General features: G+C 52.3%; 1 protein-coding gene across 6 annotated transcripts in view; it reads right to left on the bottom strand.

The window, feature by feature from the left end:
* The window catches only part of Jakmip1 (janus kinase and microtubule interacting protein 1), a 112,975-nt gene that overhangs the window by 3,101 nt on the left and 83,358 nt on the right, over positions 1-26,516 (bottom strand). For 4 of the 6 annotated variants that reach the window (XM_051200210.1, XM_051200209.1, XM_051200208.1 and 1 more), the window contains exons 9-20: positions 23,712-23,840; positions 22,302-22,430; positions 20,278-20,361; positions 17,685-17,747; positions 15,994-16,092; positions 13,595-13,696; positions 12,993-13,046; positions 12,398-12,463; positions 7,005-7,073; positions 5,824-5,901; positions 2,936-3,139; positions 1,891-1,956 (exon numbers count right to left, since the gene is read on the bottom strand). In XM_051200210.1, coding sequence (XP_051056167.1) covers positions 1,891-1,956; positions 2,936-3,139; positions 5,824-5,901; positions 7,005-7,073; positions 12,398-12,463; positions 12,993-13,046; positions 13,595-13,696; positions 15,994-16,092; positions 17,685-17,747; positions 20,278-20,361; positions 22,302-22,430; positions 23,712-23,840 — 1,143 coding nt within the window. The remainder of the gene's footprint in view (positions 1-1,890; positions 1,957-2,935; positions 3,140-5,823; positions 5,902-7,004; positions 7,074-12,397; positions 12,464-12,992; positions 13,047-13,594; positions 13,697-15,993; positions 16,093-17,684; positions 17,748-20,277; positions 20,362-22,301; positions 22,431-23,711; positions 23,841-26,516) is intronic. The other 2 variants (XM_051200213.1, XM_051200211.1) reach the window with 1 other exon arrangement.

Raw genomic sequence — 26,516 nt, forward strand, 5'->3', positions numbered from 1 at the left:
GCCTAGAGACCTATCTCTGCTGCCCCCTGCAGACACAGCCGGCTATGCACCCAGGAACTCCATATGGTGAATCAGTTGATTGCCCTGCCCTGTCTGAATTTACCTTGGGGGAGACAGAGGAGTTTCCAGGGGTTTCTTTCTCTCTCCCCAACCCCTGTATGTATTATTTAAAAAGGACTAGGAAGGCTGCCCCACTTCTAAAGAGCCCCACACTCTGCTGACCAGTGACTTCCAGCAATTGTCCCAGTTTGTTACCTGGAGAGTCACGACTCTTTCTCACAAGATGGCCTGGGATGTTTTTGCCCAGAAGAGGCCTTTCTCTTTCTTTTTGGACTTCTACATATCCCCCTTTAGGATCCAGGTAGGATTTTCTACTCGGGCACACTAGCTTTACCTGCCCCCTGCCCCCCCCCCCCAAGCAGGCTGGGTCATAAGGCCTGCATCGTCTCCAAAGGAGTCCCCACCACCACACAGAGGTAAAGTTGACCTTACTGCCTTGTAAGCACTGTGACATAAGCTATGCAAATTATGACGCCTTGAGCTCCTCTGAGACCATTCTATGCTCTGCCTCAGAGGAAGAGGTAAGTGAAATTCCATCCCTGAGTTCAAAGGACACAGCAGGTGTCATCACAGGAAGTGGCAATGGTCTCAGTAAAGCCACCTTGCCTGTGTGGTCCTGAACCTGTCTTGAGGTCTGCCTAAGGCGGCAGCACCAGACAGCCACCAGCACCCACAGACATGAGGGCTGCTTTTTCTGTGGCGGTTAACACTGATTACCATCTTGGTAAGAGTCCAGAATCACCTGAGAGACACACATCTCTGAGCACATGTGTAAAGAATTTTCTAGAGTAGGGTACCATTCCATGGGCTGGGGTGTTAGGCTGAATAAGAAGGAAGAGGTTAGGACTGGGGTGTGGCTCAGATCCCCAACACCTACATAGAAGCCATTCAACAGCCAGCCTGTTGGAAGGAAGGGTCAGGGCATCCCCAGTGCAAGCTGGTTAGCTAGACTAGCCAGAATTAGTGAGCCCCATGTCCAGCAAGAGATTCTGCCTCTAGTGTTATAAAGATACCCTGATGTCAACTCTGGCCTCCATGGGCATGTGAACAAACATGCACAAACACACACACACACACACACACACACACACACACACACACACACACACACGGAGAGAATAGCCTGAGCATCAGCTTTTATTTCTTTTGCTTCCCCACAGCAGGCAGAATGCAGCCAGCTGTCTCACCTTCCCAGCTGTATCCCCTGGACCTGTGAGCCCAGTAAGCCCCTCCCCCTTTAAGCAGCTTTTCACCAGGTATCTGATCACGGAAAATGAGGGAAAACAACTCATACACCTTCCTTCCTGGGACCAAGGGCCATTCTTTGCTCACCTTGGCCTTGTTCGTAGCACCCTCGTTAGTCCTAAGCACACAGAGACCCATGGGCTAAGCCAGCCTCACTGGCTTCCTGCACACGAGCATCAGTGAGAATGCATGAACCCATGGGAGATGAAGGATGACCGTTCTTTGAGGCATGACAGCCTCATCATTTTAATCTGATTCCTTTCTCTCTAAGACCACCTCATGCTTTTTGGTGAGGTGGCAGCAGAGGGATTGGGGGTGGGTGGGTTCTGGAACAGATACATGCTCACACACACACACACACACACACACACACACTCACACACACACACACTGCAGGAGGAACCCAGCTGTAGTTGTGTCAGTTGCTGAGGAGTCAGTGTCTTTGCCTGAGAGCCTGTGGGGGTCTTGGATTTCTTGGAGGGATTTGGGGGAAGAGGACGCCTGGGCTTTAAACCTGAAACTGGCAGGTAAATACCTGCCTATATATTGGGCCTGAGGTCTCAGCACTCACTCCCAGCCACCTACCTTTTCCTCCAGCTCCTTCAGCTGGCGCCTCTGAAGCTCCAGCTTGCCCTCCATCTCCCGGATTTTCTGAAACACATCAAGACATGCGTCAGGAAAAGACTCGCAGGTCCCAAACTTGATCTTTGTCTTTTATGGTGGTCCAGCATAGAAGCAGTGAAGGACAGACACATGGACAGCCAGTCCCCCCAGAGGAACACTCTCTTCTGACTTATAACAGATCAATGGGTTTCACCTGCTTGCAGAGTCCATGAATAGTTCATGTGTAGTGTAGACAGCATGCACTCATAGGATGAGAGTGAGCCAGAGCACCTAGGCTCCCAGCAGGATGACAAATGTCATGAATTTGGGTGGCCTCCATCACTCACATGCCCAATGTCCAGGAAGCTGGGCCTGGCCGGGGGTGGGGGGTACCAGGAAGGGGAAGGGCAGAGAGCTAGTGCTGGGAGCAGTCATGCTGTGCACCCATTCACACACCTCACGGGGATGCTATGAGGTGGATGGAGGCTCTGCAGTGGAGGGAGCATGCTTCCCAACAAAGCTCTGTGTAGCTCATCTCTACTGCTCCTCCTTCCTCAGGGTTCTGGAACCTTCTTTCCTCTGCTCAGCAAAATGTGACCCTCTGAGACTAAGGCCCTCCAAGAAGTAACCAGTCAGTTTCCTAGGCTGATTCTTATGCTCCGGGCCATTCTAAACACAGCATCAGAGAGATGCTGGACCAGTGTGGTCCTTGTGCATCAAGCTGCAGTAAGGGAGCGTTGGAGGAAGGTGGGGGGAATGTCTTTGCTTTGCGTGTACATTTCAGCCAGTGAAAAGAACAAGTTTGCCATCTATACAACACCCAAGGGCCTCATGTTTCCCCAGCTACCAAGGAGGGAACACCATCCACACAGTGACAGGCACCCATGAGAAAAGATGCTGTGCCCACAGAACCTCGCCTACCAGCAGCTTTCCACCCAACATCTGGGGTGTCTGATGTCCATCAAGTGCCAGCGGGGCATCAGAGGCCCAAGGAAATGACACTGTGGGGGCCACCACCAGTCAGTACCTGCTGGGCCTGCTGCAACAGCTCCATTCGCTCCCGCAGGATCTGGCTGTCGAACTCCCGGCTCTGACGCAGGAGTTGTCTGCGCACCTTCTCTACAGCTGCCTGGAGGTCCTCGCGCTGGCTGGCACTCAGAGCCTCGCTGGCTCTCCGCCCTGGCTCCTGCTGCAGTGCATTGTACAAGGTGGCCTCCAGGTCCTGGATTTTCTGCATGGCCCAAACAAGAGACAGCTGAGGTTACAAAAAGGTAGACAATCATCACCCTCAGGAGACTGATGCTGCTGAAGTCCACACTAGGAAGAGAGTGTCAGGGTGCAGGGTCCAGGAGACCAGCAAAGGTGTGCCTTGACCACAGAGACCTCCCCATGCCATCCCTTGTGAGACTTACTGCTCAGTGGTTCTCATCCTTTCTAATGCTGTGACCCTTTAATATACTTCCTCATGCTGTGGTGACCCCCAACTATAAAGTTATTTTCATTGCTACTTCATAACTGTAATTTTGCTACTGTTATGAGTCATACTATAAATATTTCTGGAGAGAGAGGTTTGCCAAAGGGGTCATGGCGCACAGGTTGAGAACCTCTAGTTCAGGGTTTGCTGGGCACCTTACCATGGTGCCTAGGGGCAAAGGAGAAAACGGTCTCTCTCCTGCTTCCACAAAGCCCTGCACCCCTTGCTAAGAAACATCACAACCATGTGATGGAGCCCAGAGAACGCTCTGCAAGTCCCACCCCCTGCAGCATTGTTCAGACTTCCTAGAAAGAGTCTAGCCCTGCTGGGTCATGGTGATTTAGCCATTATCACCTTCTCCCCAGGCCCTGGCCCTGAGAGAGCAGAAGGCAGAGCCATGGAATTCCATGTGGCCTCTGTCTAGACTCTGTGGAACAGGATCTTACGTGACTTCTGGCTCACCCCTCTCCATTCAGCAAGCAGGTTTCTGGGAGACCCTCTGGTTGTCGGCTTCCAGACTGGCCCTCACCTCCAAACCCAGATCCCAGTGTGGGCCTGGCCTATCTCACCCACTTCTCTCTCCACGCCATGACAAAGGGAGAGAGGCAAGCTTCCAGTGCCTTCCCTTCCCCAGCCTGGATGTGGGAGGTGAACAGTGCGCTGACCAGGCTCGAGGTGAATCTGGTACCTTGGGAGACTTGTCTTGAATGTCACAAGACTGAAATCACTCTGGGTACATGCTGCCCACTCGCAGCTTAGTGCACTTTTCGGGGATGAATGTCAGTAACTTCTACAGGGACCAGGATCATTAAGGTAGGGATATCTTCCCAGAGCCAGCATGCCCAAAGTCCTGAGCCTGCCTGCACAGGTCCCTCAGAAGATGACAGCTGTTCTGTGAGAAGCCCCAGTAAGCCACAGCACTTGGCAATGGCTGGCCTCCACCCTCTCAGCACCACAGCCTGTCCTTTGGCACAGTGTGACCCAGGGAGGTCTTTAGGGTCAGGACCCTCCGCTTTCCACCTAATGTACCTCCCCTTGATGGTAACTAAGCCCTTGCAGTTTCCTGAGGGATGTCCTCCAGAGCTGTTAAACACTCTTGGAAGGCAATGCTGGACAGTGTAGATGTGTTCTTCATGTCTGTTTGCAAGGACCAGAATTGGATGATGTGGAGGAAAACTCAAAATGAAGAAATGGGCAGGTGATCCCGAGCACAGATGAAAGTGTTTCCACCCTCCGTGCTGGTGTCAGCCACATCACGTGATAAGAAGCAGGTGCCACGGAGGAAGATGCTGCTTGATGATCTGTGAAGAAGCGCTGGAGGACCGGGGCATCCTATCCCTGGGAGTCTGTGGTAGCATTTCCAGAGATGCAACCCTGATGGTCTGACCTCAATGGGTGGTGGCAGGGAGGAGGTGAGGCCAGGCTGGAGGAAGCAGGTGACTAGGAGTGCGTTCTTCCAGCTCTATCTTGCCTTGGCTCTTTCCTCCTTTTCTGCTCCCTGCCCTTACGATATGAACTGCCATGTTCGACACCGCTGAAATCACGAAGCCGAAGGACACCCTGTAAAGCCGTCAGGTCTTCCGTCTCTGTGATGTGAAAAGCCACTAACACAGCTGTGTCTTGTAAGAGTCACTGTTGCAGGAGCTGCCTCTGAGCCATCACAGTGAGGTGGGCTAGCCTCTGCCTCCATGTTTCCTTATACACTGTGCATGTCCTGGTTACTCTGGACAAAGGTTCACTTGAGCTCTGTAGAGAGCAACAGCTGCTTCCTGCACAGAGTGTTGCTGGCTTTCCCTCCACCGTGGGGACATCTTGGAAATGTCCACAACCTCACTCGATACCCCCACCCACAAGGAAGAGCAGGTCTTCGCTCGGGGATTTGGGGCTTTGGGTGTAACGCCATCTGAATCTGAACCTCAAACTCCAGGAAACCCAGACTCTTTTGAGACCCCCGTAGTGTTTCACAGGACTTTAAAACTCTCCCCATTAGCTCTGGCACAGCTGGCACAGCTGGCCACAGCTCACTGACTCACCTCTCTGTTCTTTTAAGGCCATCTCCTTTTCCTACCTATGAGGAAATCTGCTTTTGGGTTTTATTTATTTTTTTTTTAAAGTCAGGTCTGGGATTCAGTACATAGTGGAGGGTGACGCTGAACCTCTGATCCCCCTGCCCCCACCTGTGTGCTGGGATTGCAGACAGGTGCCACCATTCCCGGCTTCTGCTGTACTGGGGATTGAATGGGATTTACGAATGCTAGGCAAGCACTGACACATTGTAAAAAACGTGGCTTATCTGGGACACCTGACTGCTTGCTGGTCATCCTAGTCCTATGTGCAGAGGACACAGCATTGTACCCTGAAGCCCGGTGTGCTGCCTGCAGGAAGCAGCCTCTAAGGCCGAGAGGAGAAAGCCAAAGTGTCAAACCCACTTCTGGTCCTACCAGGTAGGCCTGGTCGAGGGCTTCCTTCCTGTAGTCCAGTTCCTGCTCCAGGTAGCCTTTCTGCCTGCTGAACAAATCCTGGAAGAGACGAGCGCCATTAGGATCCCAGCCAGAACACGCCAGCAGCCAGGAGGCTCTGAGTCCACCCACTAGTGACTCGGGGCTGGGTTGTGGGGAGGCCCTGACGGCCCTGTGTGAACTTCCTGCAGAGGCCTCACTGCCCTGGGCTGCCCGGACCGGACTGTCCTGAGAACCCGGGGCAGGACTACTCCAGCTCCCCCTCCTCTTGAGTCTCTGGTAACAAGGAGGGGACCTCTCGTGCAACCTGCTTCACAGCCCACGTCCCAGGAGTCCCAAGTCCCTGTGCTGTGGCCTGGGGCCTCTGAAGATTGTCCTAACAGTTCTCAGGTTCAGCACATGCCCTGCCTAGGCTGTGCCCCCCACTCTCCCATGGGTCTCACCGTTAAATACCCTCAAAGCCTTCTGGTTCACTCAACACAGGCCTCGCCTGAGCAGACTGCGTGTCCCCTTCTACGCCCATGAGGGCTTAGGTCAGGACTGTATTTTATAGATGTGGAAACAAGGCCAAGGAAACCAGGGCCTTGTCCATGGTGCCACAGGAGTGACTAGAAACCCAGGTTCTGAGCTCTATCCAGGGTTCTCCTGTGTGACAGCCCCCTCCTTTCCTGAGCTCTCAAGTGACCTTGGGATACAAACTGGTCTTAGGTGGCTTCAGAGCCAGGGCATCTAGAATGGCTTCTTTCACCTCCTTGGGTTGAGGACAGTATCTCCCCTGAGTAGGGATGCTACATGGACATAATACTTGGCATGGCCACAATCCAGCCAGGTTTGCACTAAAGCACATCATACATAACCAAGGAAGACCACCTCCGGGTCCCCAAGCCATCCTGCGAAGACTTCAGCTGTATGCTAGCCTGCAGAGCCCCTAGGACAAGCGCCTGTGTGTCATGCTGTGTCTCTAACATGTGAGCCATGTGAGCCCAGCACTGAGCAGAAGGTCAGGAATGTGTGAAGTTAAAAACTGGGAGAGTGGGAAAGTATGCGAATGGAGATGGCTCCGAGGGCCCACAAGGGCAAGAGCTATAATGATGCTGAGCCTCCCACAAAGTCAAACACCTGAGTTCTCCATGCCACCCTCACCCTGATGCTGGAATCTTTACCTTCTCCTTCTCCAGGTCCATCATCTTCTGGGTGAGGGCTGCCTCTGTTCCCTCTATCTGCTTCAGCCACTAGAAAACAGCAGGACAGGAGGACGTATTCAGGTGAGCAGGGTTTCAGAGGGACTGGGCCTTGCAGCCTGTACAGGTGTTTTCTCAGGATGAGGAGTGAGGCGCATTCACAGAGCTGTGTGTACATGGCTGTGGCTGTGTGTGTACCATCAGGGCCGTGTCTAAGTGTGTGCGTGGGTGGACAGGAGCTGGAAGGCCTGCATGTCATCCATGTGACTCCCACTGACATTCCCATGTCCATCCCAGGGGAAGGCAGCAACTCCACTATTTTTCAGGTGAAGACATGAAGGCTGCGTTAAGTCTCTTGTCTGATGTCACACAGTTGTGGACTGGGGGCATAAGACCCAGCTTGCAGGACTGGGAAGCCACTCCCGTGATACTCCCAAGGTGTACTGTGAGAGCAAGATGCAGACAGGAGCTGGATACATGCATGTAGGGAGGAGATACAAGGGCATGGAAGTGGGCAAGATCCAGAAGGACCCCCAGACATGCCAGTGATCACGTGAGGCACATGCCTGATGGCTGCAATATACCCTGTCTTAGGTCTGGGCAAATGCTGGTATACAGTGTGTCCTCGTCACAGGTGAACTTTGGGAATGGATGGGGGTGTCAAGGGTACCCAGGAGTGTTATTCCGGTTTCACTGATTTGACACTGAGTATCATTTATGACTTTGACCTTCTAGCTGTTATGCCCTGCAGTCTGGCCTGGTGACCCTACGTCTCTTTCCAGACAGAGGCTTCCAATAGTTTCCCGAGGCTCACTGATTTCTTCCTTCTCTGGCCACAGCTCTGAGATCCAACTTAACCACCCTGAACTGTAGCTGCTCTGGAGCCCTGCCTCTGGCCTTCACTATCTCAGCCCTCAAGAGTCTCCCTAGTCCACATGCTCCATGCTGTGTTTTATGCTCTTTTCTTATTTTTCAGATCTACCATACTCAGGCTCCCTCCCCATGATCACCATCTAAATCAGAGCTCCATCCGGTGCCTGGTCCATGTCTGATCCTACCAGGGCCCCCAAACCCTTCCTGCCTGCATATCATGTAGGTCTTTTCTCCTCCTGTTCAGAACCCAGCACATATCCTCTACTCCTGATGACACAGACAAGACTAACACTGTCCCTGAAGATCATTGTGGCCACTCAATAAGAACCTGAGCCTGGCCAGGCATGGTGGTACACACCTTTAATCCCAGCACTCATAAAGCGGTGGCAGACAGCTGGCTGTGATTTTTGAGGCCAGTTTTGTCTACACAGTGAGTTCTAAGCCAGCCAGGACTGCACAGTGGGGTGCTGGCTCCCCACCCTCACCCACCGCCCCCTCACAATAGCCACCTGTGCGTGAGCGCAGGGCCACAGGGCCCTTGCGTATGCTGCTCAGACATCAGTAGCTCTCTAACCTCAACATCAGTCCCAGGCCTTTGCTGACATCTATCCAGCTCACCGGTTCCAGGCTAGCTCTATTCCCTCTTCCCCGGGGCCACAAGGGTCATCTTGTCCTGGTGCTCACATGACGACTCTGTCACAAATTTCGACTCCCACTAACCACCCAAAGGTGGGAACCAGCAGAGCTGAGCACACAGTAGGTGACAAATAACAGCTGTGGGGTGGAGAAGGGCTGGCATGGGTTTGGGTGGAAGGGGTTGGAGAGATTTGAAAGCCATGATCAGAGATTTGTCCCACAAGACCCGTGGGGTCAGCAGCAGACAAGCCAGCTCCTCCTCACACAGTTTATGTAGCTTCTTGTGAAAAGGACAAGTGTTCCTGTTGAGGAATTTAAAACATTGTGCTTTTAGTAGACTGATGTGAGCATGAAGTAAGTTTTGATAGGGGCCCTAGGGGTACTTTCCAGTCTTGAAGTACACGCGCCATTTTCAGGACCATGGACAGTAACAGGGCAGGCACAGAGAGCTGGGTCCTGAGCTCCTGACTGGACTTTTCTGTCTGCTGACCTCATACTCCTTTGGGGAGACTGCTCCCATTCACCATGGGCACTCCCAGGAGGGAGAGATCTGGCTGAACAGGAAGGAGGAGAGCCTGGCCACTGGGGATGCTCCAGAGTCTGGATGTCTTATGAGCATATACAATTCAAACAAAAGTCATCTCTTTACATCCCATGCAAGGGTTCATCAGGGGCAGAGCCTGGGGCCCCTCTGCAGCTGGTGGCTACTCTCTCCTCTCCCTACACTGACTCCAGGCCAACCCAGGAATCTTCACCATGGCTGAAGGCCTAGTTAGGCCCCATCTTCTGACCTGTGGATCACAAAGAGAATATAACATAGTGGGTTTGCTTGCTTGTTTGGGCTTGGTTTGGTTTTTATTTTTAAAGTGTTTCTACCTTCCTGAGCTATGTGCCTACTTCTCAAAGGGTTCTGAACTTAACAGAGAAGAGGCATGTCTGACTTGGAGCCACAGATGAGCCTTTGGCCCCTTTACATCTTAAATTTGAGCCTCTCTGTGGGCTCAAACTCGGGCCAGGGTTAAGCATGATGTAGCTGTAAAGCTTGTTAACCTGACTGGAGCAAGTCTGGTGGGACTTGTCTTCAGCCCAGAGCTTGAGCAAGCTTCTGAGAAAGCCACACACAAAGTTCAGGAGAAGAGGGGTTGCTTAATGTGAGACCATCACAGGAACATAGAACCACCTGCCCAGACTGGGATTCACTTGCCTATATACCAAGAAATGGCCTTAGTGCTGCTAAGAGAGACCTGGGCTGGGGCTTACTGCGTACTGAGTGACAACTGTTGTTGTTTCGGCTTGTTTGCTTGCAGTGAGGAATGTTGTGTGGGGAGGGCTTCCCGGAGTCCCTAACCATGTTCTCTGATGTCCATTCTAACGGCACTGTTCTACAACTCATCCTCTCTGCAGCCATTCGTCCTTCCTTGCACTCGCCTGTCCCTGCTTCGCGCTAAGATGCTTCGCGCTAAGATGCTTCGCGCTAAGATGTCCACATCCCAGGGCACCTCCAAGTCCCAGGTAGGGAAGACTATACCGGTTACTCAGCTGTCCTGCCAGCATTCTCATAGGTCTCATGACCCAGCTCCCACCCAGCTCCAACCCCTGTTCTCGAACATTTTCTCCAAGCAGGGAGGATATGAACGGCAGTACCCACGCTGGACTGACCGTATAGTTCACAAATGGCTGAGCCAGTGTCTTGGCAGAGACAGGTCTGAGGAGAGCCTAGCTGAAGGCCAGTTTCCAGTCTGCTGCTGCTTCAGTACACTCAGAGCTCTGCCCACAGATATCAGCCACGGACCCCCTGCTTCCTCCTGCTCTCATGGAGCACTGAGGGGCTGGCAGCCAGGCAGCCAGTCTCACCCTTTAGTATTTAGGACACAAAGTGGAACACCAAGTCGACCAGTGTAATGAGCTGATGGTGGCCAGTAGCAGGTGGGTGCCAGCTAGCAGGGAGCCGGCAAAGGTGAGCAGAGAGCAAGCCAGAGATGGGCAAGGGATGGCAAGCAGAGAGTAGCTGATGCCAGACAGCCCCCCCCATTTCCTCCTCTGTAAGAGAATGCAGGAGGTTGAAGGGCCCCACGTTGCTAGGATACTGGCTTTGGCATAGCTGCTGGGTCAGGGTGTGGGAAGAAGTGTTGTGGGAATTGCTGCCTGAAGCCTGTTCCCAGTGAGGTCCTCACCTTCCACCATGGCAGCCCTGCCCTGGGGGATACTCCAGGGGCTGGAGAACCAGTACATACTATTGCCCACTATCCCAGTCTACTGTGAGCCAGCCACTCCAAGCCAAGGACTGCTCCTAATCTGTCCATCAGACCCTGAAAACATGGGAGAGCAAATGGCAAAGCTGAGACTCAAGGCAAGGGACCTTGCAAATGTGGCCTCTCCTCGTTCTCCAGATACGGAGCCCCAACAGGCTATGTGAATGTAGGACACAATGGGACGCGTATGGTTAATCAGCACTTAGGTGACTCTATGGCCTCTATTATGAAGGGCTGGGAAACCACAATTGGTTTTGCTGAATATGCCTTGCACTGTGGCAGACAATTGCTCCTCAGGGATCACAGGCCAGCCAAGGGTGATTCACTGACCCACCATCCACTGGAGAAAGCAAACTTGGCCAGGCAAGGAGTAGAAGCAGAAATCTCTGAGTTCCATACAATCATCACCCTTCCCAAACCACGTGACCTTGGGCAAGGCACTATCATAGTGTCTCATCTCAATGTTGGGTGCCCTTTATTTACCTGGCTGGGGGTTGGGGCATGGATAAGAACCTAGGGGAGAAAACTGTTTTTAAGTGAAGATCATAGAAATGAATTCACACAAGATCATTAAGACTTCATCATTCCAAAAGTGGCATTTCAGAGTCTGGCTTGTGTGAAGGAAAATATCTGCATGAAAGAACCTACTGCGTGCACACTAAAAAGCTGTGTGCATCTCAGTAGCATAGTCACACTGTGGGAGGCATGTAAGCCAGGGTGTATTATTTTTTAAATCAGCCACAAATTAACATCTTTAATATACAAGGCATATACAGAAAGAACAGTTACAACAATTGCTTATGGGATGGATGGATGGATGGATGTGAAAATGAATGAACAAACCTACAAAACTTCAAAAGAAATGCAGTTATACTCACAGGGAAGAAGAAAATGCAGAAGGCACACTTGGAACCTTCAAACACAATTAAATGGTAGCTACCACCTCCCCACAGTTTTGTTCCTAGGAAAAGCCATGTTGAATGTGGAAATCAGCTGTGTGCCAAAGCTTCGGGTTATGGATTCAGAAACTAATTTGACCCTACCAAAACCCTGACAAGTGGTCTTACTATCTGGCCTGAATTCCTGTTCCAGAGTTGTACCCTATAGGTAGGCTCTCCAGTACATATAGACATGTATTGTGAAGGTATCCCCCAGGGCACACTGGTAAATAGGAAGGGGTTGCCGGGCACTCTCCAGACACTGAATTACTAAGGGGTTATGAGGTTCTCTGCGGTACCTGTGATGGAATGAGGGTGCCATTTGAGTACATATTTGTGAGCCCCTTTGAATGGCTTAGAACGTGGGAGAGGAACACATCAGGCTAACTAAGTCCAAAAAGAATGGACGTGGGAGAGGAGGATGAAACAAAGCAAACATTATAGCTTGCTTCCCTTGGGGGGGGAGGGGCACTTCCTTCCTGGGTTTTGAGGCTCTCTGAAGTGAGCATGTGTGGTGCTCCATCTTGAACACGCAAAGGCATGCATGTGTACATGCAGACGCAGACTGACCCACACACACATGCTTCCAAATAAAGCGACACACCAATGTACAGTCTCTGATATGGGTGCTGGGTGCTGGGACAAGATATGAGCACAAGGACACTGCCGTGTCTACCTTTTCACACAGGGCAAGCACAGTTCCCGCTTGGATTACTGCAACCTGCTCTTCATTCCTCAAATTCTACAACACAAAAATGGGCAAGGGCATTGACACTGGGTTCCAAGTCTATGGCAAACAGTCAGCGCCAAGCACCTTTGGGGTGCATCCCCGACAATCAGCCCCCACTCAACAACAGGGGTCAGCCATCTGAGACAAAGAGCTCCAGTCCCTCTAGGTGGAGACAGTTCACAGAGGGGCACCAAGGTTTGGGGACACAGTGCCTCATCAAAGACAATCTTTATGGAAGACAAAGAAATCACCTTTTGACTTTGGCAATCTTAAGTAGTGGGACGTTCGGTCTGTGTATTAATTCGCCTTTAGGCTTGTTTGGTCCCGTTCGCTCACAGATTGTAAGGCTGTCCTCACTTAGGAACCCCACTCTGACAAATACAGACCCGACCACCCACATGGGAACTCGGCCATACAAAAGCCTTCCATTGTACTTCTCAGATCCCTTAAATCAAAGAGATACTAAAAACAAAACAAAGTCACACAGAACACCCAGATCAAAACAAGAACATGAAACCGGAAACCGATCGCTCATAGTTACCCCGTTATCGCCAAGGATATCTAAGTTCTTCATAAGTTCAGAGATATTCACACCCTGGAAAAGATTTCCAACGTTCATTCTCATGTGAACTGTAGATACAATCCACACCTGTTCTAGAGCCATGACTGGCAAGCCTCCTTCAGCTCCAATGCCACAGTGGGGTCCCAGCCTATGGCTCCGCTGAGGCAGGTGGGGAAGGTGTAGCTATGGTTCATTTACTGAGATTTACTCCAGCACAACCCTGCTTTCTAGGCTCATGGGAAGCTGAGGATTCTAACTCTGGGGCCTAGTGGGGCTCCAGGCTTGTGGCCAACCATAGTCACCATCAGTAAAGCCCTTGTTATGGGCTGGGTACTGTGGAAAAAAAATAAAGAGAGACAGCCAGTTGCTAGTTTGGGTTTGTAGTCTGTCTGTAGGTGGGCATCAGTAAAGGGTGACACCTGGTGACCCTTCCAACTAGCTTTCTTGTCTTTCAACACGGCTGCACAAAGGCTCTGCCCCTGCCTTGATGATACAACCCCTCTTTACCACCGCACCAGGCACTCAGCCCGCCCCTGAATGGCAGGTCCATGGGGGCATGTCCCACCCCCCAAGCATGCTACCTTTACTCCTTCCTGGTGACAGAACAGCTGGAGAGCGCTGCTGTTGTTCTCGGGGAAGGTGGTGATTTGGAGGTTAAAGGCTGGCGACCTCCGCTCTCTCTCCTGGAGAAAAGACGTGGTTTAAAGACAGAACTTGACTGTGCTATTCACCACTTGCCATTTTCCCAAGTAATCAGCAAAAAAAAAAAAAAAAAAAAAAAAAAAAAAAAAAACCAACATTTTCCAGTTGGCTAAGGTGGAACTACACAGCACACATCTTGACCACAGGGTCCTCACATGGGACATGTGGTGTCTTCTTGCCTTTCCAGGGCCAGTGGCCTCTTTGCACACTTGACTTCTCAACCACTTGTGGGGAGAAACAGGTAATAGGGTCTCCACAGGTTTGCCTGTTGCAGTCCAAACCCAAGAAGTTACAAAGATGAAGCTTGATCTAAACAATGTATCAAATTCAATAGAGAACAGAAGCCAGCCACAGCACGGGTCATTCTAGGCTGGATACATCATTGTCCCATCTGGTGTCCAGGCTACCTCACAAAGCATGTACCTATGGAGGCTTATGAAGGCCGAGTCTCTGGTTCCCTGCTATTGAGTGGCTGAACTGGGCCCACTTCTGACTTTCCTTGCATCCCACAATGGGTAACTCAGCTCCCAGACTGTTTGTTTGTTTGTTTGTTTGTTTGACTCACACTAACAAGATTCATGCTCACTCTCCAGCCCCCTGCCTCAGATTTATGATCAGATGTCCCAGAAGAGATATTCGTCAGCCATACACCATGTAAGCATTTTGTAAAAGGCCCGAGGGAGCTGAAATTAAGTAACGAGGATTTACAGACCTAGGACACCTTCATACTCCAACCAAGAGAAGTAACGGAGATTGGTGTGAACCTAGAAAAAGCACACCTTAACACGCTGCTCCTGTGTGAGTGAGGCTTGAGGGAAGGGGAGGGGTTGTGCAGTGGGTTCCCAGCTGGCTCGCCTCACTTTGCACTGCTCTATGAGCCAAGGTCACTACCCCACTTTTATCCCCACACACCTGTCACCAGGGGTGCTTATTCTGTAGGCTTTTCATAGAAAAGGGGGGTCAGAACACCCATATTTTGTATGAACAGTCATAAAACTGCTTCCCAGTGGTTCTGAAGGCTGTTGGAAAGCTCTGGGAAAGCACATGGTCTCTGGGATTCTCAAGGGAAAGAAAGGGTCACAGCGAAGGACTTGTAGAAGGTATTCTCACAGTGGTGGGGTACCGAGCATGACCTCGTGACTTCCAACTTCTGACGAAGGAAAAAAGGGCTAGAGCCGAGGGACACAGTAACACTGGAAGGTGAAATCCCCTCAGCCCACGCTTGCCAACAGGACAAGTCACAGATAGAACTTCCACTAAAAAGGAGGGGAAAACAAAGCCAGAGAAGCCACAGACAAGTGAAGGCGCCCGCATGGATGGAGAGCAGTCACACATGCAAAGGGGTCAGCTGAAGAAGCAGTGAGGGGGCAGAAGTGAAGGAGCATCGCAGACCGAGAGACGTTTAAGATGCTGATGGCTTTCAAAGAGAGACAGAGGGGAGGATGGAGGGCCGTGAGAGCCAAGCAATACTGTGACGCACATGATGCAGGATTTTGGCTGGAAGCAGCAAATTCCTCAGTGTTCCCTCAGAGTCCTATTCACTGCCCTGTGGAGTTCCCAGAGGGGCAAGGTTTCGGTAAAGTGCAGTGTCTGGGGGCTTTCGGTTGCAATTAGAATCACAAATAACTTTAGTTCAAATGGCTGCAGAGCCCAGGTCTGTATTTACTGCCAGAAGGGTTTGAGCGAAGTAGTGGGTTAACACCTGCGTAAATACATCTTCCTGCCTGCCTCCACTTACCTTGTGTTCGCTTTGGCAGGCAGAAAATGGGCCCACACTGCTGTTAGACACAGCAGGGATCAAGAGCCGGCTGGGTCAGACCCTGCTATCTCAGGAGAGACCTGCTGCATGCAAGATCAGAGGTGTGTTCTCCATTGCAACAGTGCTGCTGTCTGGGGCTGCGGAAGGCACACCCAGTGACTGTGCATGCAGGAAAGTAGTTATGGAAATGAAACACAAATAAAAAAGGCAAAATATTGCAAAAACAACTTATTTTATTAAGTGCAAAACAAGCGGTAGGCAATAAATAGATTGCTCTGGTACAGGTCCACAGACGTCGCCAGCATCCTCCCCAGGACACGTTAAGGCAGTGAAGTTATCCCGAACATACAGATTTTTAAAAAGAAGAAGAAGAAAAGAACGGAGGAAGGAAGGAGAGAAACGGTAACACTTCCCTTCACGCATGCTTGGAAATGGCAGGGAGCTTTACATAAATTTCAGTTTGGGCTCAAAGAGAATGTCTGCTCCATTTGGGAGCTTACAACAGAGAGAGTCTCTTACTTCGAGTTCTAGCACTCTGAATTCTAACAGCTCGTTCTGGTCCTTGGCGTCTTGCATTTCGCTCTTTAGTTGGTTCTCCTCCATCTCCATCCTGTAAATCTGGGGCAAAGACACCTTTACATGAATGAGCTCCATGGTTGCCCCCCATGCCCCAGGGATCCCGCGACTAGGAGCAAACTTTAGTGGTTGGCCCGAGAGGAATGGGAAACTGGCCACCAAGGGGCGGGGCGGGGCCACCAAGGGGCGGGGCGGGGTGGGGCGGGGCTAACCTCCTTAGCACCAAGCCTGGACCAGGACACTAAAAGCTCTTTATATTTTGGCTGAACAAATGAGTGATAGAGAACTGAGCGTTGGTGCTCTCAAACCCCTCCCTGAGGTCAGTGTGACGGAAGTAAGATGCAGTGTGGGTGTTTCAGTTCTCAGAGCCCCCCAGGCCCTTACAAGCCAGGCCTCAGGGGCAGCTGTGGCCAGTGCTAAGGCAGGGGCCGTGGGGGCTTTAGGTCTCTGAATCCCTACAAAGGAGAACTTGGATCACTCTGAAAGCATGGACTCCAGCCTGGGAAGAGCTTCCAGTGCCCAAAGCCCAGCAGCCAGAGGGATGTAGATCACTTCTGTGCTGACCCTCAGTTTCCACCCAAGGAAGGTAACAGCAGGGTCCACAGCCAAGCTCAGTGAGGAGCCACCAAGATGATATGTATTCTTCATCCTCCTACCAGATGACCAAAGAAGGGCTCTCTTGTGGGTGGTCTCAACCTCCGGGAGACACTGGGAAACACTTGAGTTTCCTGTGTGGCTTGTGGAACTGAGACAAGCATCCCTAAAGTCTCCCTGGCACACAGGGCCCACTAAGCAACCAAGCTCAATCACACCTGGATGCCTGAAGGAGGGTAAGGCCAGGGCAGGCCACACAGCAGAGCTGGGCCAGACCCAGGTTCCCTTTGAGGGAGAAGGGCCTGGCTGGCTTAGGCCTGGGCTTTTAGGATGTTGAAGACCCAGAGTCCACCCTAAGCTGTCTTCTGTTGGCATGGGGTGTGCCGACGGTGAGTCAACTGATTACACAGAAAAAAATATACTGGGTGTTGGAGACAGGGGACTGGAATGATTGCAAATGGATACGGAGTTGGGAGGGGGGACGCTCAAACACTCAAACAGCTGTAAAGGGCACCGGGATCATAGTGGCAGAGTGGCAGAACTGGGCACCTACTTTAACAATAACTGCACTGACCCCACCAAGCAAAGAAAAGCTAATCTCACCGACAAAGCACATTCAGACAGACTCCCTTGGAGCTTTGGGGTGGCCTATGGTGAGAAGGCAAGGAATGCAGGCTTCCAAAGCAAGAGCTAACCCTGCTGAGGGGACCTGAGGGCCTGCATGTACTCTGTCTACCTCAGGTGCCTCCATGAGGAACAGGACACCTCTGGATCCCAAACCACAGCAGAGGGAGCAGGGAAGCCCAGTGCTGGGGTGACAGTCAGCCTTGCCCGTTTCTGGAGGCACCCTAAAGGTCCTCAGACCTGTCCCACAGGACAGACCCTGAGTCTGGCCCCGATGCAGTGGGGACAACCCCTCTCCTACAAGAACCACCGAGTCATGGGGCTCTGGTCTGGGTGGGGTTCTGAGAGCTCAGGGCAGGTTGGTGGCCTCTGCGGTTCGGTTCATTATGAGACCTGAGGCTCTGGCCCAAACATACCTTCTCCAGGAGATCCTGGTTTGTCCTCATGAGTACCTGCTTCTCCTCCACCCATGCAGAGTCCTGCAGGAAATACACGGTTTATCGTTGGTCCCGGTGTCCGTGTCACAGACATGGACGAAGGCCGTGTGACTTCATCGCCTCTCTAACCCTTTACGCCCAGGCAAAAGCACCAGCATGTTTGGGGGGGGGGGTCCTTCTCCATTAGTTCTCTCCCCATAGGCTCAGGGTCCCCTGGACCCGTACCGGGCACTGCCCCGTGGTGCCCTTCCACTTGCCCACTGGTGCTTTGCTCAACTCCACTCACATGCAGTCCGTTAGAACACAGCACAGCCTCTGCCCTTCTCAGTGCTAGGCCAGAGCCACAAACGCTGGTCTCCCTCATCAGCATCAGGCTGGAGGAGGAAGAGTCCAGGAGGGAAGGACCTTTCACCAGCTCCTCCTCCTGACTGGGAGCCACTGAGCTGGGGTTGGGCCAAGGTCTGTCCCCTCCACTCTGCCCCCCTATCCCCACCACATGGGGTCCAGGCCAGCCTCACCCAGAGCTGGGATTCCACAATGCCCACAAGCCAATGGTGACCTAAGATCCGACCAGCAGGTGTGAAATATCTTGACGACATTACAGGTAGGTAGACGGTAGGGGCCTTCGGCCTAACACCCCATGTCTCTGATGTACAGATTTGCGCATGTGTTCCTGTGGCTGTGAGTCCCCCGAGAGGACGGTGCTGTGTCCATCCCCATTCCTCTCTGCGTTAGTCTGCTCACACAGACGGCTTCAACCTTTGCCCCATATTGGTGTGTACAACTTTGCAGTTTCTCTCGTCTTCCAAAGGGTTGGAGTTTGTTACTCCAACCTCCACACCAGACTACTACATAAAGAAGCCAGGCTACCTCCTCGAGGCTAGACTACAAATGCCAAGTGGCCCACCTGACCCCTGAAGCCCAGGAGAGACCAACAGAACAACCGTTTGCAAAGCCCAGTCCAGGGCACCAATCCGCGGACCTCAGAGCAAATCAAACCAGCTATTTGAATCAAGTAAGTTTGGGGGTAGTTTGTTACACACCAATAGCTAACTGACAAGTTAGCAGAGCCTGGTGCAGGGGCAAGGGCTCTTGCTAAATGAATCACACTTGTTTTGTTCTCAACTTGCCCCTTCCTCTTTTTACACACACACACACACACACACACACACACACACACACACACACATGAGAGAGAGAGAGAGAGAGAGAGAGAGAATCCAGCATGGGAGGCAACATCAGTCACAGCCCATGATTCAGCAATTGACAAATACACGAGCTCAGACCAGAAGAGGGAGACTGAGGCCATGGAAAGTTAGAATGGGAGCTTGGGAGAGCCTCGCCATCTCTCACTGGCTCTCTGCTAGCCCACCCCTGAGTCTCCCACCGTCTCATTTTGGAGGTGAGGGAACAAAGACCCAGAGGCTACGCATTGCGTCTTAGTCACACAAGTAAAGGGCAGAAGCGGTGCCAGCTCCAGGCTGTGCTCTCTGTGCCCTGCCTGCCTCCGGAGTGCCAGCAAGGCTGCGGCTCCCAGCACCCACACCCGGCGGTGGGTGCCCACACCCTCCTCACTTGGTCCCTTCCTGAAGGCCAGTGCAGTAGCTTCTGGGGAGCATATATGGGCAGACTGAGTTCACTGGCCCTCTTTCCTCACCTGCAGCCCTCAGCCCTCTCTACAACCTCCCCAGTGGGGTTCGGTTGGTCAGAGCTCACACTTAGCCAGCGGGTCTGCAGCCAGCAGTATCCCCAACCTCAGAACTTCTTCCAACCCCTTTCCTTCTCGCTAGCCTCCCCCACTCTCAGTGACTGCCCCTCGACCCTAGACTCTCCCCGTAGACCTCTCCACACCTCCTTAGCTCCTGGCTGAAGGCGGGAGCAAAGACCCTATAGACACCCAGGCCCGTGTACACGCCTCAGCATTTCACAGTCAGTGGAGTCTCGTGACTGGTTTGGGCCAGTGAACTATGCTGAGGCAGTGACAGTCACCCCAACCTGCTAATAGGACATGAGTTCTAAGTAGAGCTGTTCCAAGACGGTGCCTCCAGCCCTGGGAACCCTGTAAAGTAAATGACCCTCTGCCCACAACAGGCAGCAAACAAGGAAGGTCTAGGGGCTGCCTCCCTGTCCTGCTGTCCTCTAGGCCTAGCCTAATCAAATCAGAGAGGGTGTCCACAAAGGTGACCAATCTGGCTCTCCTATGGCACAGTCACAGCCTGAGTCTGTTGCTATGGACCCTGCCATGTGGTCCATAGCGCTTCAATTATACAGAGGCAATTAAAATCTTGACAGAAAACAGCCACTTTTCTCCAGGTCCCAGTCAAAAGAGCTCCTGGCCACGTCCCAGCTCTAGGAGTTACCTTCTGTCTCCATGTATTTGGCAAACAGAGAGAAGCCAGGGAGGCCCGCATGGCAACCCATGACTGTGGAAAAACAGTCTCTCCTGGAGTCACAGTGATTGCTCCACAGAACCTCCCCCTACCCTCGACACACCAAAGATGTCATCAGACCCCAAGGGACACCGTGGGGACAGAACCATGAGGAGCACGAAGTGCATGGCCTTCCTGCTTACCTGTCCTTTCTCAACAAGCAGCTTCTCCAAATCCTCGATTTTGGCCTGGCACCTCAGCAGGTCAGCCTGAAGCTGCTCCCGAGTCTGGAAGGAAAGAGACTAGGAAGTGAGTACGTCCCTTGCAGAGGAGACGCAGAGGTAAAGAGTCAGGCTGTCAACTGGACAGTGCCTGGACACCAGGGAGTTGAGGGGTGGGAGGGTCCTGCTGCACACGTGCTCACATTATGCCCACTTAAGGGCTCTAAAGTCCGTCTACAGCTGCATCACCAAGTGAGAACTAAGGCGTCATGGGAGGTGATGGCTCTAACTCCCCCAGTATCAGACAATCCAAGGGCAGCTTGGAGGAGGAGCCACGCTCTTCAGGTGTGAGCATGGACAGAACTGGATGCCTCGGGGCCCCAAGGCCAGCTCTGACAAGGTCATTGTTTGCTCATTCATCAGGCATGCAGTTGCTGACAGCTGTTCTACTTGCTTAGTGGCCTGGTGGGGTGTTCTGTCACCCACAGCAAAAACTGGAGCTTAACGCCTCGTGGAGCAGGCAAGTCATAGGCATAAGGGAAGCCACTGATCAGTTGACCCCACAGCAAGAACCAACAGATACTGTGGACAAGTGCAGACACATATCCCAACCCTGGCAGGCACAGCCATGATCCTGCCACAGGGAAGGGACAGGCCCAGATGTGACCGGCTTTCTAGAATCCAAGTTAGGTGATTTGTCCCAGCCCTACAACCCCAGCCCTTCAGGAGGTGCATCAGAAGTCCCAGGTCATCTGGAGAATCAGGAATCTACTTCTTTTACTGTTCTTTTCTTTTTAGAATTTGAAACTAGGTCTCACTCTATAGCCCAGGCTAGCCTAGAACTCACTGTGTAGCCCTAGCTGGCCTCTAAGGAATGGCAATACTCCTGTTTTAGCCTCCAAGAGCTGGGAGCACAGATATAGGCCACCATGCCCAACATGTGTTATGAAATCTCCACTAACTGGGCAAGTGATGATGTTAAAAGACAAAGAAATTGAGCACACATAACGCCTGGGAGTTCACTTACTGTGGCCCAAGAAAGAAAAACTGATCTTTCATTGTGGCAGAGGTGGCCACATCCCCCAGGAATCTTGAGTCCTGCATGCCTGATCCCCGCCCCCACCACTTGGATCTGCTACCACCCTGAGCCCTGAGTGCCAGCTCTGTCTGGGGACGGTGGCTCCTGCCTGCACCTGCCATCTTCCTGACACCTAGAAAAGCACCGTGTTCCATATGCTTTCAGATAGCCAAGCCCTCTCCTAGTGGGGCTGTTTCTGGAGCATTCTTGAGCCACAGTAGCTTGGTCCCAGATCCCAGTTCTGTTGGGGACCATCTGGGCATCTTCAGTCAACTTACTACCTCCTGAGGCTCAGCTTCCTTCTTCCGGATGTGGGGCTGATTCATGCTGGCTCACAGAACTATGGACATGAGATGGGGGGCATGGGACCGCTGTAGCCCCAGTGTGTGTTCCCTGGTGTCTCCAGAACTCCCAAGAGGACATACAAACACTGTTGTGTGACTCCAAGGTTCGAGAAGGGTCGGTGGGAAGAAGCTCCAAGAAAAGTTCAGCTCAGCACCACGGATATATCTCCTGAACTGAGGTCACCTGCAATAACCCCTGAAAGTATTCCTTGACCTTGGTTCTGCAGGGAGAAGGGAGGGACTGAAGCCCGAAAGGCTAAGTCTGTAACTTCCTCACTCCCTGAAATTCCATCCTATTTTAATTGATTGTGTGTGCGTGTTTGCACACGTGGAGAAACAGTCAGCTCTCTTTCTACCGTGCGGGTCCAGTAGCTTTAACTGAGCCCACCAGGCTTAGCAGCAAGCCCCTTTACTGTTTAGCCATCTATCTGCCACCCATCCCTTCAATTCTGTAAGTGTTCTCTCTTGCAAACAGATGCCAGATGAGGAGTGAGGGTATAGTGTCACCTCCATCAGATCGAGATTCCAGGTCCCCTCCTGTTCCCCGGTCTCCATGTGCCCCACTAACAAAGAGACACACTTACCCGGGCCTCCCTCTCAGCATCCAGCGTCCCTCCCACTTGCTCCTGAAGCAGGGCATAAGCCCTCTGCAGGGCCTGGTATTCCCTGGTCAGCTGGCAGAACCTCAGGTCAGCCTCTTCTCTGGTTGTGGTCTTAACCAAACAACAACAAAAACAAGCAAACAGACAAAAACCAGTCAACCCATGACAGCGTGACTTCCAGAGACAGACTCAAGACAGTAGCAAATACCCACATCTCTCCCCAGGGTCTACAAATGCCCAGAGAGCTGGTCATGCCAGGAAGTAATCAGACTCCAGAGTGAAGGCTACTGAGAGAAAAAATGCCTTCTCCTCTTCAGCACCCAACCCTGAGCACTCACAGGCCTCCCAGAAGCCGGCCTGACTCCACAGCGAAGGTTCACACTGAGAAGGGCTCCTCTCTGGCCACATGTCTTTTCTGAGAGCTCCCGCTCTGGAGACAGACACCTTTGCGTGACAGTACAAATGCCTGGAAGCACTTGTGCGTGAAGCCCTGGGTGGTCATGAGAGGACAGTGCAGGGGGACTGACGAAGCACGTGGCTGTTGCAGGTGTCACGACAGCTTGTAAAAAGCCAGGCAAAACGTTGGAGCCAAACCTTGGCCAGACAAGACACTCAGGCAGGACTTGGCACCCATGGCATTTCCAACATGGGTAGGCACCTCTGTAAGCAACTAAATTTGAGGGATGACTGGGAGGAAGGGGCATCTTCCCGAGGGTCCTGATAACATGCAAAAAAGGAACTCCGTGGAAGCGGCCAACAAGAGTTTGAATGGACCCCAACCCCGTTCAACTATGGGTCTGTGAGAGGCGGCTGCCCAGAGAGCTGGGGCGAGGAGATACGGGGGTGGGGCAACGCCTAGACTCATCCAGGAATCTGCAGGGAGCCTTCCCAGTAGGGCACATGTGACACCAGAAAACCCCACCAGCACCTGCCACAACCGGATGGCATCACCGTGAAGCCAGTGCACACCCTTCTCACCAGGGCTCAGGAGACAGCCACTGAGGGATGCGGAGAGGACAGGGAGAGGAAGCCTGGTGCCGGCCACAGTACCAGGGGAAAGCCTGTACTAAATAATGCCTGGAATTTAGGGAAGTCACCAGATGGGATCACTTCTGTCACCCATGTGGGGGGGGGGGATAAGAAACAAGCCACATACATGTAAGTTTAACTGCAATGGTGAACACAGGGTCAGCATCTGGGTGTGTTCTTATCAGTCTTTGTCTCAAGGGAGATGGGCTCTGGGGAAGGGGCTCCTTGGGTCCGCTCAAAGCACAGAGACCAGTTTTCCTTTGGGGGGGGCGCTCTGATAAGACACAGCAAGACTGACCAGACAGGGAGAAGCCTTGGCCAGCAGGAAGGTGTGACGTTCTTAGCACAATGCTGCTTGCTTACCTCATCTAAGTCCTCTTCAGGTGTGGCTGGGGTCCGGTCTGTCCTGTCCGTGTTGTAGGATGTCTCTGACAATGTTTCCGAGTCCACGGACTCCTCATCAAATCCAAAAAATGTCTCCACAACATGCTTCTGTGGGAGACAACGAGCATGACATCAGGAAGACAACAGCTGCCTATCCACAGCAGCACAGGGCAGAGGGGGCCGGAGACCCCGTCTGCAGCTGGCACAGGACACAGCGAGCCACCAGGGTGGCTGAAAATGTGGTTACTGTAACAGTGACAAGGTGGCAGGAGGTATCACAGGTCGAGAGGGCTATGTAGCTCATGAGTAGGCCTAGGAGAGCCCTAGGTCCCTCCTGACGATGGATGGGTTGTCACTCATCCAGCAGGAATGGGGACCTGACTCTCTCTGTGGCTAGCTAAGTGCCAGCAGCCAGAGCATTCTTAGAGCTGAGCGAGATGCCTGTCCCCAAAGAGGGAGCAGATGCATGGAATGCCAGGAAAAGGGCGTGTGATCTGGAGACCTGAATGCCGACCCCAGGGTTAAACTGGGAAGCAGTGGCATGGCCCGCGTCCTTCCCAGGCCTAAGAGGCAATTTTTTCTTAGCCTTTGATGACAGCACGCGCAGAACAGAATCAGAAAAAAATAGTGTAAGGGTCCTGTACTCATAACCTCTGACTCGACAGTTTTTATGTCCAGTGTGTCAACTACCTGAGACTCTGGCCACACCTCTCACACTCCAAACTGTACAGGATGCAGTTCACTCACTTGTTCATTCATTCATTCACTCCTTCAGTAATCATTGGCTGAGCAGCTTCTGTGAGCCTAGAGATGCGTGATTTGAAACAAGGTGAGGTACCTGCCAGGGTGTGATCACCCCAGAGGGCTACCTCCATCAACCATCAATCCCCACACGCACCCATTCCTGGCTCTTGGAACATTGTTCTTTATTCTCTTCCTAAACAGCCCTCTTTGAGAGCATACCTCACCTCCACAGAGTGCTTTCTATGACCGCGAAAGAACAGTAGCCTCGCAGCTGTGGTTGGCTCCGGGCTCCCAGGAACTCCCCGACTGAATTCCACACCCCTCCCCAGCTCATAGAGGAGGCAGGGTGCACCCCACACCCAGAGAGCATCTCCCACCCTGTAGGTTGAAGCCAATGTGTGTTTACAATCACACATGTGCAAATATGAGAATATGGGGATTTCAGTCAGCAGCAACAAGGCCACAGAGAGGTTCCTTTGACATTGCGGAGGGGCAGGGGGGCACTTCTCAGCCACCTTACACAGTTGGGGCTTCCACAGAGGCTTTACAAGGCACCTACCAGCACTCCCTACCAGAATGTTCTCTGAGTGGTTTGGGGTTTGTGTGGGACCTCTTTGAAGGCTCACACGGCCAGCAACTGCTGGGTATCCACCTGCCTCCATGCCCAGATGTGCTGGAATGTCCGGCGGTGAAACCACGTTAGGTTCCATTCAGTCCAAGTGGCCTTCAGCATCCTCGAGTCCCCTCACATAGGAAGTCCAGCCGTGCAGGCATTGGAAACTCCAGGAAGCAATGGAGTCTACACCCACAGCTCACCTTTGCCCCAAGCTGCTGCCTGGCCAACCCTGTTTTTCATAAACACTGGTAATTGCCTGGCCTCTGGGGACAGATCTGGGTGTTGGCTGAGCTAACTGGTAGTCTGATGCAGTGATGTCTATGCCCCTGCTCCTACCAAGTGGGCCCCAGGAAGATCCTAAAATGACGTACTTTCCAAGATCAGGACACAGTGTTTGTTAGAATTCTGGCAGTGTCTGGTGCTAACAACTCTGCTCAGTTACCTAGGCTAACCTGCTTTGGGAGGCCAGCGAGAAACTGCCAATTAACTATTCCATGATTGAGTCTAATCACAAGGTTTTAACTGCTGAGGTTCCCAACTCAGCAGCCCACGGCTGGGCCCAGGTGTCTTACAGCAGCCCTGGCCCCAGAGGCAGGGGATGCAGAGAGCCATGCTGCACCAAAGAAAGCAGGGAGCTACTTACAGGATAGAAGCCAGCACAAACCAATAGCCCCAATGAAACCCTGCATAATGGGAGTGAATCTCTAACTATGTACAGTCTGTGCATTCCCACAGGAGCCAGCTGGGTTTAGTGCCCATCAGACTTTCAGGACACATGGGTGTGTCGGTTTGTCTCCTTTTTTCTTTTTAAAATAATGTCTCAGGTTGCCCAGGCTGGCCTTGAACTCCGTCCCTCCCGCCTCCACCTCCCATATGGTGAGATTACAGGTGCGTGCCCTTGCAGGCTGCCAGAATGCCTGGAAGAGCTCCTTTGTCTAAATGATGAGATGACAGAGGAGCCATTACAGCCAGCCACCCCGGTGCAGTTTCACTAACACAACACAAAGCAGAAAAGCCGCCTTGGTGTTTAAAGGGAACATAGTGGCTATCTCCTTAAACATCACAAAACTTGTTCCTGGCTGACTCCTGGACACACAGGAGGTGGCCACACCTGCTTCCAGAGGGTTTCGGGAGAGCCACCAGGAGATGTTGCTTCCTGCATGTTGCTTTAGTGGCCTGTGTTTCTCGATTCTAAACTTCCTGGATGTTTACTCTTGAACACAAAAGTTCGCACAATCCACAGATGCCAAGTGCACTGCCATGGATAGGGCTCACCTCTCCAGACACTGGCGCCAGTCTAGCCAATGCCATCTTTATAAACAAATCCAAAGTTTAGAATGTAGTTCGGGGGCTGGAGGTGTTGTTCAGTTGGTAGAGTGGTAACGTAGCGTGCATGCAGCTCTGGGTGAGACCTCCAGCACAGT

This window comes from Phodopus roborovskii, unplaced genomic scaffold, assembly GCF_943737965.1.
Source record: "Phodopus roborovskii unplaced genomic scaffold, PHOROB, whole genome shotgun sequence".
NCBI classification, from domain to species: Eukaryota; Metazoa; Chordata; class Mammalia; order Rodentia; family Cricetidae; genus Phodopus; species Phodopus roborovskii.